General features: G+C 41.5%; 1 protein-coding gene across 4 annotated transcripts in view; it reads left to right on the top strand.

The window, feature by feature from the left end:
- The window catches only part of Ppp3cc (protein phosphatase 3 catalytic subunit gamma), a 70,877-nt gene that overhangs the window by 14,236 nt on the left and 42,236 nt on the right, over positions 1–14,405 (top strand). For all 4 annotated transcript variants that reach the window (XM_059273371.1, XM_059273370.1, XM_059273369.1 and 1 more), the window contains exons 2-3: positions 8,861–9,058; positions 9,605–9,729. In XM_059273371.1, the coding sequence (XP_059129354.1) occupies positions 8,861–9,058; positions 9,605–9,729 (323 nt within the window). The remainder of the gene's footprint in view (positions 1–8,860; positions 9,059–9,604; positions 9,730–14,405) is intronic.

The following is a 14,405-nucleotide window of genomic DNA, read 5'->3' on the forward strand; positions in this document are numbered from 1 at the left end:
AGGCCAGGCAATGGTGGCACACACCTTTAATCCTAGTACTTGCGAGGCAGAGATCTGTCTGGATCTCTGTGAGTTTCAAGCCACCCTGGAATGAGATTGACTCAGTCTAGGAGAAAAACAGAGCCAGACAGTGGTGGCACACAGCTTTAATCCCAACACTTGAAATCAAGGCACCGCCACATGAAGCCTTGGTTTTCCTTCCTGAGACAGACTCTCTCAGTGGCCTTGACCTCACCAAGCAGGCTATGCTGCTGGGTAGTATGTCCCAGGGGTCCACCTGACTGCTCCCCTGTACTGGGATGATGTGTGCCAACCTTTTCTGTGTGGGTTCTAAGTACTGGGCTTGAGACCTTGTGCTTGGAAGGTACTGAACTGTCTCACTAGACCTGTGGTTTGCTTTCAATAAGTTCAAAATCTCAAACTCATTACCACCTCGAACTACTTGATAATTTTCTAGTCTTATAGAAACAGTGAATTTCTTATCTTCCGACATCCAGCAATACTCAGATTCCAACTAGATTGAATATTAGGTGAATTCCAACTAGATTGAATATTACTAGGATTGCTGTTGATTGATTCACTTATAATGGAATGAAATACAAGTCTAAAGTCATTTATTTTTGATTTATTAATAACTATATTGTTAAATAATTTTAAAAGGTATTTTGTAAAAATTCTTATCCCTCTTATCAGTGGCTTCCTTAAAGTGTAAAGCCCACCACTGTAGAACACCAGGGGTGAAAAACAACCTTTATTTATTTAGCTTATTGTGGAAAGTAATGTCATCCCCTGAAAAGAGAAGTCAGAAAGTCTGTAAAAGGTGTAAAGGAGTTGAAGTAAAGTTAGCAGTCTGGTCAGGGGGTGATTACAATCAAATTTGAGTGGATTTGCCTTTAGTCTGCATAAGCTCCCTCGAAGTTGCAGATCAGTTTGTAGAGTGGGGTCTTGAGTATCTAGGACAGTGGTTCTCAACCTGTGGGTCACAGCCCTTTCACAGGGGTCACATAGCGGATATCTGCATATCAGATATTTGCATTATGATTCATAACAGTAGCAAAACTATAGTTGTGAAGTAACAACAAAAATAATTTTATGATTGGGGTCACCACACATGAGGGACCGTATTAAAGAGTCTCAGCGTCAGGAAGGTGGAGAGGTCTAAGGGTCTGAGGCTGCAGAACAGTGCTTAAGCTCGGGTGGCCTGTGATGCACAGTGGGGTTTACTTTAGTCCTGAGCATTTCATGCAGTCTGTGGCTTCTGTTTTCTTTCTCTGTCTCTACTTCTGATCATTCTTTAGTCAAACCAGGCATTTACCATGGAGAGCTGTACCCTTTCTTGATAGGTTGTAAATGCTTATCAAGCCTTTCATGATTTAGATTGTGACCTCAAGCGCTGGCCCATTTCCTGTATAACGACTCGTTCTGTTGTCTGGGTGACAGAGACAGCACAGCACCATTTAAGGTTCTGGAGATGACACATGGGGTGTCCCAGACAGAGACTCAGGCAAGAACTCGTATTTAGTTTGAAATAATCTTCCATATACCCCATAATCATTTGGAGCTTCCTTTTCATTTATTCATCTGCTTGTTTTGTTTAGGGACAGCTTCTTTTGATAGCCAAGCAATTAAAAAAACTAGTAAAAAAATATTATTTATATGTGTGTGTGCATGATGTGTGTGGAGGTCCAAACTTTGTGCAGGCAGTGCTCTTCTTCCACCGTTTAGTGTGTTCCTGAGATAGCTCTCAGCTCACCAGGCTTGAGTGTTCCTGAGATAGCTCTCAGCTCACCAGGCTTGAGTGTTCCTGAGATAGCTCTCAGCTCACCAGGCTTGAGTGTTCCTGAGATAGCTCTCAGCTCACCAGGCTTGAGTGTTCCTGAGATAGCTCTCAGCTCACCAGGCTTGAGTGTTCCTGAGATAGCTCTCAGCTCACCAGGCTTGAGTGTTCCTGAGATAGCTCTCAGCTCACCAGGCTTGAGTGTTCCTGAGATAGCTCTCAGCTCACCAGGCTTGAGTGTTCCTGAGATAGCTCTCAGCTCACCAGGCTTGAGTGTTCCTGAGATAGCTCTCAGCTCACCAGGCTTGAGTGTTCCTGAGATAGCTCTCAGCTCACCAGGCTTGTCCATCAAGCACCTTCACCTGCTGAGCCAGCTATCACCAGTAATCTTTTAAAATTTGACTTGCATGGTTTACCTTGACAAGTATCTGAATAACTATTCTGTATTTGGTGACGGGCAGGGCTAAAGGTCTTGATAGTGCCAACAATAAAGGAAGGTGTGGGGCCTATGACAGTCTAGACTCGTGAACCACAGGGAAGAGAGCAAAAGAGACAAGAGGTTGACAGTTCGATTGCCCTGTTGTTTTTCTATCAAACTCTTAGAAAAGGGGAGGGGGAGTTAGGTTTATTTCACATGTCAACAAACAGAGAGATCCAGAGGAGACTGATTCTCTGAGAAAGGGAGGCCGATAGGGGCAGGCACTCCTCAGGTGACAGGACAGGCACTCCTCACATACTGCTGCTGCAGTAGAAGCAACTGTCAGGTTTTAGGTAGAAGCTTGCAGTGTGGGCAAGAACTAGTGAGAGTGTAAACTAGAGAGTGGCTAGAAGTTGCAAAGCTCCAGTGTCAGGTTGCGTCTAGTGGCTGCAGCTGCCTTTGACTTATTTTTTCTTATCTTGGGACATGGATCTGAAGGATCTACTTGGGTCTTGATAATCTGTGATGCACATTTTCGTTTGGTGTTCTTACTTATCTGTTCTACGAGTCATCATGTAGTACAAGTTGTGGTTTTAATTTAAAGAAGGCAGCCAGTGTAGTTTCTTGTGTATGTGTGGGGTTGGGGTGCACCTCATGGTAGAGCTCATACTTCATACTTAGCATGCTTCAGGACTGTGCATCAGTCTGGTCCACCACTTGTAGCAGAACAGTGTAAGCTGTAAGCTGAGCATGCTGGTAATCCTTGCACTGTGCAGACAGACAAGAGGATCAAAGCAGGGTTGAAGCCAGCCTGACCTGTGTATTGAGTTTCAGGCTATCCAAGGCTATGATATCATGAGACCCCCTTGTAGCAAGAATTGTTAGAGGAACACAATACCACCACACCCCCTAACTTAAAAAAAACAATAAATACCAAACAAACAAACAAAACCAAACCCAAAAGTAAGTATTCATAATTATTGAAAGGCTATGAAAAGAAAATTTTTACTTCAAGGATTGGCCAAGGGCCTGTATTAGCCAAGGGCCTATAGTTTTTTCTCCTTTGGGAGTAGGGGTAGGCAGTACTGGGGATTGAACCCAGGGCTTCATCTACCACTGAACCACAGCCCCAGTCCTTTTACTTCCAGGAAACAGTCTTAGCACTGGCCCTGACCTCAGCCTTTCACAGAATTGTCCCACTCTCCATCTGTAGGTGGAATCTACTTTTCTTCCCCTGAACCTGGGTGGGTTTGAGAATGCTGGAACAGTCTGAGTTGGGAATGATGTGATGTGGCATATGAGGCTATGGTGTGACGGATGCAGCTTCCTTCTGGCTTGCTCTTTCTGGATGCTTGTCCTTGGAACTCAGTCAGGTGAAAGGCCACATGCAGGTATTCTCATCAAAACCCTGAACTGAGCTTCAGCTGACAAGCATAGTGGATGAGTGAGCAGCAGCATGCAGGTGATTCTAGCCTTGGGCCTACTAATGCCCTGCTGAGAGACAGGCAGTCCTGCTGTGTTTCCTGAATTCACAGTCCATAGGTTATGAGAGGCAATAAGGGGTTGTTGTTTTAAGTCACTGTGTTGGGGAACATTTTACTAGGTTGCGTTAGATAATTGATATAGTTGGCTTCTAGAGATCCATCAAAGGGTAACAAATCAAAGATTTTGGGAAAGAAATATGCAAGGAAGTTAGCAGGGTGTGGTGGGCCAGGCCTAGATCTCAAGCTCTTGGGACACTCAGACAGGATTGTCTAGACTTCAAGGCTGGTCTGGACTACAGAGAGAGGTGCTGTTTCAAAAGCAACAACAAACCAAGGATGTTCATAGCAATATAAATCTGTAACAATAAGTAAAAAATTTTAAATAGTCTACCCAACAGTAAGAAAATGTTTAGATAAGTTATGATACACACTTTTCATAAAAAAAAAATCTATTTTCAAAAGGAAGGAAACTTTAATTCCTTTGTAGTCAGTTTTGTTAAAACCAATTTCAAAGTGTATACACATGTTAATAAAGATGATTAAGAACGCCGGGCGGTGGTGGCGTACACCTTTAACACCTTTAATCCCAGCACTCGGGAGGCAGAGCCAGGCGAATCTCTGTGAATTCGAGGCCAGCCTGGGCTACAGGGCAAGATCCAGGACAGGCTCCAAAGCTACACAGAAACCCTGTGTGTGTGTGTGTGTGTGTGTGTGTGTGTGTGTGTGTGTGTGTGTGTGTGATGATTAAGAACAACAACAACAACAACAACAACAACAAATGTAGGTCTGGGGAATGTAGCTAGCAGAAGCAAGGCCTTAGATTGATCCCCAGCACTGCCAAAATCCACAACAAACAACAAGTGAAAAAGAGGAGGGTGCAAGGTGACGTGATATATGATAGCTGGAATGCATTTAACTAACAAGTTTATCCATACAGCCATGCTTCAGCTCAGAGCTGTCTGCATGTAATGTGTGTGTGTTCTTAGTAGAAACTTCTTCAGGAGATCGCCCTAATTATGTAACTTTGAAAATCATGGCTTCAGATTTCATAAGACCTTCCTCTCTAGACCAGTTTGATTTTGAACAACTAAAAGAACTGTGCAGATTGTCCAGAGCACACAGTGTTAGAAGTGCCAGCCCCTCTCTGCTGCATTCAATCTAAGTACTCCCTAAACCTATTTTCTCCAACCCTGACTCTGGTTTTTTTTTTTTTTTTAAGGTTTATTTATTATGTATACAGTGTTCTGCCTCCATGTATGCCTGCACGCCCAAAGAGGACACCAGATCTCATTATAGATGGTTCTGAGCTACCATGTGGTAGCTAGGAATTGAACTCAGGACCTCTGGAAGAGCAACCAGTGCTCTTAACCGCTAAGCCAACTCTCCAGTCCAACTCTGGTTCTTTTTAGCTTTATGTTGAAACTCAAACCCCAGGGCCCCACACATGCTCCACCAAGCCTCTTGGATCAGTGTTGAGCTTCTTGACTCTTAACAGCTTTTATGATCATATAGGGACTTAAAAGAATGGCTTTGCTAAAAAGCACCAACCCTTCACTTGTAGGTGCACAGTTGGTAACTAAAGCCAGAACAAAGTGTTGGCATCTCTGACTTCATTTGGTATGTCTCTTGTTTTCTTAAACTTCAGGTCAGATTTCTGCTCAGCTCTGCACATAGACATACTGATTACTTAAGGAGTGTATATCTAAAAACTACTAATATAAAATTCATTAGCCTTAAATTTACCTAACCTCTCTATAAAATACAAGACTGAAGACACAAGCTTTCAAGATACTTTTTTTTTTCAATTCCAGAATTTTATAGGCAGATCACCTGTGATGACATTACCCCACTAAGTGGGAGCAGTTTCCCCATGAAGGGAACTGAGGCTGCTCTCTTATGTAAGAATGATCTCTCAGTGAGAACTCTATTGCCCTCCTCAAGCAGTAAAGACCTCCTTGTAGCCAGCGGAACCTTGCAGGATAGACCAAGATAATGACCAACCAGACCACCCTGACCAAGATTGCCTGTGCAAAGACTCAGCTATGCTGGGTCCCTCCTCCTTATTTCTATAAGACCCCTTCCTAATGTGGCCCCACGGAATGGAGCTCTTTCCTGCCTTTCACCACTAATCTGTCTCAAGTTGACATTTTTGGACAAGTGGCCAGACCTACTTTGTTGTAAACCTTCAAGTCAGGGCCTTTGTCCTAAACTCCTATAAAAATTTTGCATTTCATTTTTCATTTAAATAGAGCCCCTTTACATTATTATTATTGTTGTTGTTATTTTCTGCATTAGCCCACTGTTAATATAAAACCCATCTCTCACCTCAAAGGAAATAAGAGATAGTTGATTCTGAGCCAAATATGAGTGATCATGGCCCAGGAATAAAGATCCAGATTGCTTCTGTATTATTTTCTCATTGCTGTGACCAGTTACCTGTCAAGTATCAACTTAAGAAGGAAGAATTTATTTTGGCTCCTGGTTGGAGGATGTAGTGTCCCACAGCAGGGAAGATGTGGCAGCAGGAGCTGTGGCAGAGGTGCTGGCAGCTGGTCCCCTTGTGCCCAGTCGGGGAGCAGAGAGAGAGAGAGAGGCCAGGGATGGAAGCTTTCTGACCTTGGGTGTAAGCCTCCACCATCTCCTCACTCGCCCGTGGATGGACAGTGTTGCTGTGTTCTGCAGCGGCTCTGACCTCAGTTTGGCCTCCTCCTCCTGCTGCAGCTGTCCTAGACTCGGTGCCCTTTGTGGCTGAACTGGGAAACACTTCTCTAGGTGGTTGTTTTTAGCAGGGAACCCCTTCAGCTGCTGTCCTAGTTCAGCCTCTTCTTTCAAAAGATTTTCTATTTTTATAAGCTGGGCTATTGAGTATCTTTCCTGTTGTCCCAGTGCAAACTGTAAGTAAGGTTCTTCTTTCGTGATGCTAATCTCTTACAGTAATTACAGCTGCATTGTGTGCACCGCCTTGTCTGCAACTTTAAACATGCCCATGCTCCTTCCTCAGCAGACAGTGCATTTTTTATGTTTCTGCTCTCACTGTAGATCCGAGAACAGTAAGCAGTAACCATGCCATAGCCTAGATGTTTAAACTGTCTTGGAATATCCTCTACTAGAAAATTCTTAGTATATTGCCTTTTTTTTTTTAAAAAAAATCTATTTATTTCCTATTATTTTGTGTGTATAGGCATTTCACCTTCATGTTTATATGTTCACATGCATGCCTGGTGCCCTTGGTGGTCAGATGAAGGCATCAGATCCTTCCTGGAGTTATAGATGGTTGTGATCTACCATGTGGATGCTGGGAACTGAACCCAGGTCCTCTGCAAGAAGCAGCAGGTGTTCTTAACTTCTGAGACATCTATGCAGCCCCAGTATATTACCTTTTAATTCATCCTCACTCAAAGTTTTCAGGACACAGGATGAAAGCACCCAGATTTTTTTTCCCCTTCAGAATGTATTGTGAATGGCCTCTAGCCCTGTGCCAGTTCTTAGTCAAGTCCTTGTTTCTCTTTGAGAACTCAAGAGCTGAGATATTACTGGCTACATTTCTATCAATATTCTGGTTTGTCATATTCCATATTAAAGCTCAGCATACAGCACTCTAGGGTCTCTGTAGCTTATGGCTCCAAACTCTTCTAAATTCCTCTTGTAAACCACTTCTGAGGTCTAAGAACCCCATGGCCAAGTAGTCATAGTAATAACCCCACTTCTTAGTACCAATTTCCATATAGTCAGAATTTTATAGAAGAACAAAGCCAATAAAATAGGTATATATATTATAAAAGGAGATCTGTTAGGTTAACTTATGTAATAGGGGCCAGTGGTGGTCATCTGGGAACTCAGTAGCTGCTCAGTCCATGAAGCTAGATGCCTTAGCAGTACCCATGGAAGAGACAGTGCTGGGAAGCTGAGGACACTAGACTCTGGTGGCCACAGTAGCAATAGATGCTCCGCTCGGGAAGACATGACAGTGGGCAAGGCAGGTGCAGACTACCTTTTCCTTGGGCCACTTTATCCTGGGTTTCCTGTTGGAGAGTGCCACTGACTTTGAGGATGGGTTGTACCCTTCAGCCTTCTCTGCAAGTACCTTCACAGATACACTGCGAGGTCTGTCTTCTATGTGATTTTAAGTCTTATCAAATTGACAAGATTAACTTTTACACTGTGAATAATGTCTTCACGTGGAAGAGGTTATGTGGATTTTTATAGTTGCAAAAGAAAACAGTCAAAAATCAAGGCATCAAGGTAGCAGGTTACAACAAAGTTATAGGTCTTAGATGTTATCTGAATGAAAGTCTTAGCTTTGGGGTTGGTGGAAGCTAGCAGCCTGCTAAATTAATGCAGCCCAAAGGTTTTACCTGATAGTTCAAAGTTATGTTAGGTCAAACATTGAAAGTGGGCACTAAATGGTTATAAGGTCCTATATTGCCTAGTTTTGCTTTGAACTCTCTTTATATCTGAGGATGCCCTTGAACTTCTGTTCCAATTGCCTCTACATTCCAGGCAATGGAATTACAAATGGGAGCCACCAGGCCTGTTTTATGTGATACTGGGGATTGAACCCAGGGCTTTGTCCATTCAAGGGAAGTACTCCACCAACTCAGCTACATCTTCAGTCATCTACTTTATTAAAATATATATATTTGTTGCATCTTCAGTCATCTACTTTATTAAAATATATATATTTGTTGCAGCCATTCATTTATATTCTCTCTCTCTCTCTCTCTCTCTCTCTCTCTCTCTCTCTCTGTGCGTGCATGCCTGCGTGTGTGCATGCATGTATGACATAAATTTATAGACTTGGGATATGACTTGAACTGTGACTGTTTTAAAATTAGAATTACCAATTCTGATACACAGTGTCTTAGAATGTTTTTCACATTATTTTAATACTATGAAGTTATTTGGTTCATCTATCTATCTATCTATCTATCTATCTATCTATCTATCTATTTATTTTGGTTTTTCAAGACAGGGTTTTTCTGTGTAGTTTTGGTGCCTGTCCTGAATCTCGCTCTATAGACCAGGCTGGCCTTGAACTCACAGAGACCCACCTGGCTCTGCCTCCCGAGTGCTGGGATTAAAGGCGTGCACCACTGCCACCTGGCCTAGTTTATTTTTAAAAGTATGTTTGTGATTGTTATCTGTGCCTTTAAAATTTTTAAATTATTTTTGTCTTTTTAGCTGTCCCCTTTCCTCCAACCCAACGGCTGACTTTGAAGGAAGTATTTGAGAATGGGAAACCTAAATCAGATGTTTTGAAAAACCATTTGATAAAAGAAGGCCGGGTGGAAGAGGAAGTAGCCTTAAAGATAATCAATGATGGGGCTGCCATCCTGAGGCAAGAGAAGACTATGATAGAAGTGGATGCTCCAATCACAGGTATGAAATGCATTTGCATGGTGGCCCTTAGATTTGCACTAATTTTGAGAAATGACCACAAAAATGAGTGTGATAAATGTTTCTAGGAATTTTGAAGCAATCTCAAGGTTGGTTAGAATGACTTTTGTTCCTTAAAAAACAACATAAGGGGCTCAAGCTTGATGGTTAAGATCACATACTACTCTTGCAGAGGACCAGATTTTCCTTCTGAGTGTCTGGCGTGTGGTTCACAACCATTGTAACTCCAGCTATAGGGAGAATCCCACACCTTTGGCTTCTGTGGACACCTGCACGCATATACATACCCATGCACAGACAGACAGATACACACACACACACACACACACACACACACACTTAAAAATTAAGTACACTATTAACTGTAATATCTCTAGGTTGGGTATTTAGTACTGATTGAGTGACTAATTATACAGAAGTCCAGTCAAAAGCCAAAGTGATTGAATTAAAAGTTAAACTTGGTCCCTGTTGCTCTAATGTCCTTTTCCTTCTAATTCATAATTTTCACCTCATGTCTTTTTTCCCTAGTGTGTGGTGATATTCATGGACAATTCTTTGACCTGATGAAGTTGTTTGAAGTTGGGGGATCACCTAGTAATACTCGCTACCTCTTTCTGGGTGACTATGTGGACAGAGGCTATTTCAGTATAGAGGTAAAATTAACCTGGCTCTGCTGCCCTATCGTGTCACCTTCTACTAAGATCTGCTCTCCGTTCCTTCACAGATGAGATTAAGATCTGAACACTGGTAGAATTTGTCCACTTGTTACGTTTGACTTTTACTAATAGAGAAATGTCTTATTTTATTTTAAAAACAATCTTTTTTTTTAACCCATAGAAAATCTGTCATAAGGAAGGCTGTATTAAGCTAGTTTTGAAAATAAGTATTTGCTAAGTTTTCCTTGTTGAAGATGCTGTCTGGGCGATATAGAAGGGACAGACATAGCTTTTCACTCTAAACAGTGTCTGGTTAGCTAATCTTAACTAGAAGACTGCAGCCGATTCTTAGGTGAACTTCCTGTGAGAACTCGGCATCGGGGAGCTCCTTACACGAGGGAATTCTGGTCCTGTTGCACGTGGCAGACAATAACATTCACCAGAAGGCAAAACATGAAGCGGAGCTAATAAAAACTGACAGTTCCTTTATATATTTTAGGAAATAGATGATGGAAACATAAGTAGAATTAAAAACAAATATATGCTTTTGTGTGTAAACATACACTTACTTTGGGACCTAATTCATGCTTGAGTGCCATGCAGTTACAGCACATTCATGTTTTATTTGTATCGTGGGTTTACATCCACAAGGAAGGGATCCTTTTTGAAGAAGTCATCATCATCAATTTTGTAATATGCCCCAGAAAAACCACGAGATGGCAAATTCTATAGTGTTTTAGTGACTTTAGGCTGTGTGCTCTTCACAGCACGAGAGTTTCACTGTACTAGTTTGCTTCTGGTAGAGAAAGGTTTTTCTTAAATGTGAGTCATCTGTCTTACCCAGTGTTCAAAGAAGAGTCAGCTCTGAAGTCCCAGGAAGAATGAACAATAAAATATTTTTATTTTACTCTTCAGTTAAATGGCAGTGTAGGGAGCTAGGGATGCAATTTAGTGACATGGTGCTTGCCTAGCATGCACAAGGCCCTGAGTTTAGTTCTCAGGTCTGCAAAAGAGGGTGGGAGTAGACATTCTAAGTCTGAAAAGTTCAGTTTTATCTGCTGCTGCCTCTAATTCCTTTAGTGTCAGATTGAGAAGGACAAGGGTTGACGCTGTAGATTTAGACACTAAGTTCACCTTACTGCTGTGCCTTGTCCTGCTGCTCAGTGGCACTCATGGATGTCCTCTAGGTACTGGGTGAGTGGAGGTCATGCTTCTAGACTTTGTCATTGAAAGCTTTCCCCATGGTCAGCACATCATCTCAGTAGGGAGTGGCCAAAAAGGTGGGTGTTTAAAAGGCACACTGGATTTATTTCTTTATGGGTTTGTTAGCACGAGATGATTTAAGAGGCAGAAGGGAAGAATACAGAATGTTTTCAATAATTTATCATTGTTTTACTTAATGAAATGTATTGTTGCTGTTTTTGTTTTTATGTAAGCAGTGTTGCATGTGACTTAGATTGGCCTCAAACTTGCTATATAGCTGAGGATGACTTTGAACTTCTGATCCTCCTTGTCATGCTTCCTTGATATTTATGTAGTGCTGAAGATGGAACCCTGGACTTTGTGCATGCTGGGGAAATGCTCCACCAACTGCGCTACATCCCTATCCGCTGGAGCAGCTTATTAAACATAAATATTGGGGCTGGAGAAATAGCTCAGCTGTTAAGAACACAGACTGCTTTTGCAAAGGACCCGGGTTCAGTTCCCAGTATCCACATCTTCTTGTGGCTCACAACCATCTTTAACTCTTGCTCCGGAAAAGATGAGACATTCCTGGCCTCCATGGGCGCCTGATCTCATGTGCACACAGACACAGATAGATGCATAATTAAAAAAAAAACTTAAGTGTGACAAAATATCTTAATTATTTATTACTATCACTTATATAATTTAAAAATAGACTTTTAAAGTTATAATTTTATTTATATTTTGGTCCTGGGGATTAAACTCAGCCTTAATTCTCCCGCTCAGCACTTGGGCTTAGTTTCGTCTTGGAGGCAGGTGTCTTTATGTTCCCTAAGCTGGTCTTTTCTTCCTTTCTTTTGAGACATGGTTTCTCTTTGTAGCCTTGGCTGTCCTGGAACTTGCTGTGTAGGCTCGGTTGGTCTTGAATTTATGCCTCAGCCTCGCCATAGCTAGAACATTGCTCTCCTCTGGCTCTAGTTCCTGGTTTTTAAATAGTTTCAATTCATTGATACAATTACTAAATTACATTTTAAAATCCACAGTGAGCTTTGTACCTATATACCATTTTCAGGAAATTGTGTTACATGTTTTTCCCCTCCTTTATCAATAATTTCCTGAGTATCAATTTTCTAACAGGCTGTAAAGATAAAATAAGACTAAATTTCAGGTGGAGGATGTCACTCAGCAGTAGAACACTTTCCTAGCATACATGAGTTTCTGAGTTACAGCCCCATCTTCACACAGAAAGAATAAGATTCATATTCTCTGCAGGAGTTTGCCAAAGGTTTCTTTGTTGAATAAATCTTTCTGTATAATAGGAGAAGTGTTCCTGTAATTAGCAGTAATAATTTTCATATTTAAACCTTACCTGGGAAGCTAGTAAGATGGTTTAGTGGGTTAAAGCATGTACTGTTATTTTTTTTAATATTTATTTGACTTATTTTATGTGCATTGGTGTGAAGGTGTCAGATCCCCAGAACTGATGTTACAGACACTTGTGAGCTGCCATGTGGGTGCTGGGAATTGAACCTGGGTCCTCTGGAAGAGCAGCCAGTGCTCTTAACCGCTGAGCCATCTCTCCAGTCCCATATGTACTGTTCTTGCAGAGGACCCAAGTTTGGTTCTCAACACACATATCAGGCAGTTCACAACTGCCTGTAACTCCAGCTCCAAGGGATCCAAGTAACTCTTCTTTGGGCACCTGCCCTTATGTGCATATTCTTACACAAAGGCATGCACATACACATGTAATTAAAAATAATAAAAATAAATCTTAAAGAGCTAGCCTAGTCTCTTGATATATAATAGGCACCCAGTTTGTTAAGTGAATGAATATTAATAAATTGTAGTTTGTATTTGACTTTGATATTTAATGATTTTTTTAACTTAACTTTTTTTTAATAACTTAAAACATAAATGAATTGAAAGTTTTAGGTACAGTGGTGATTTAATTCTTTTTCTTTTTAAGATTTTATTTACTTTTACTTTATGTGTATAAATGTTCCCTGAATGTATTTAAGTACATGCCTGGTGCCCAAGGAGGTCAGAAGACATCATGAGATGCCTGGAGGTGGAGTTGTAGGAGAATGTGAACCTCCATATGTGGGTCCTGGAAACTGCACTTGGGTCCTCTACAAGAGCAATAAATGCTCTTAACTGCTGAGTCATCTCTCCAGCCACCATCCGCTCCCAGTTTTTTGAGATAGCATCTCATATAGTCAAAGCCCCAAACTTATTATGTAGCTAAGGCTAACCTTGAACTCCTGATGTTCCTGTCTCCACCTCCCAAGTGCTAGGAGGGAGTATAAGCATAAACCACTATGTGGTTTTTAGTTTTTGGACATTATCTTTAAATTTTTTATTTTGGGGGCTGGAAAAATGGCTTAGTGCTTAAGAGCTTGTACTGTTCTTGCAGAGGACCAGAGTTCTGTTCCGAGCACCCATATCAGATGGTTCACAACTGCCTGTAACTCCAACTCCAAGAATTTTAACACCTTACGTGCACATACCATACCCTGATGCACGTACTCATAATTAAAATGTTTTAATTTTTTAATTTTATTTAAACATTTTTAATTTGTGTGAGAGAGAGGGGTGGGGGTGGGGAGATATGCCGCTTGTGTACAAGTGCCTGTGGGGCAGAAGAGGGTTTCAGATTCCCTTGGAGCTAGAGTTACAGGCACTTTGGAGCTGCAAGATGAGGGAGTTGGATAGTGAACTCAGGTCTTCTGAAGAGCAGCTCACACTCTGACCTGCTGAGCATCTCTCCAGCCGTTGTCTTTTTATTTTTCATTTTTCTTCGGGAGCTGGAGAGGAAATCCAGTCCCTCACACACCACAGTTAGCTACTGCACTACTGAGCTGTTCCCTTGCCCTCAACTTTTTGTTGGTTGTTACAATCTTTTATATGTATTTTTTTAATATTCTAAGTCCTTTTTTATTTAATTTATTTATTTTATGAGTATGAGTGTTTTACCTGCATGTATGTCTGTATATTATGTGTGTGCAAATGCCCACAGAAGTCAGAAGAGGAAGTCAGACCCCAGGGACTGGAGTTACAGGTGGCTGTAAGCCACTGTGGGGAGGCTGGAACTGAATCTGGGTCCTCTGCCAGATAAGCAGGTGCTCTTAACTGCTGAGCCGTCTTTCCAGCCCCTTGTATGCATTTTTAAAAAGAAAATTAGGACTACCACGGGTATTCCTTTTGTAATCTTTTCCACTCAACATCATATTAAAAGCATTTTTGTCACTAATTTTTCTACAAAGGCGTATAATTAGTGGCATAAATGCCATAATTTATTTTTACCATTCCTTTAGTGTTGGGTAAATAGGCTTATAGACGGTTGCTTAGCACCTTTTCCTCTTCTTTCCTTAGTAACAAAAGCTCTGTTTTGTTCCCTAAAGTAGGACTGGGATTGCAAGGGGAATTTCAGACTCAGGAAGGAAGGCTTTTATCCCAAGCCAGGGACGACTCTGATTGGTCTGAAT

Source organism: Peromyscus eremicus, chromosome 9 (genome assembly GCF_949786415.1).
Source record: "Peromyscus eremicus chromosome 9, PerEre_H2_v1, whole genome shotgun sequence".
NCBI lineage: Eukaryota > Metazoa > Chordata > Mammalia > Rodentia > Cricetidae > Peromyscus > Peromyscus eremicus.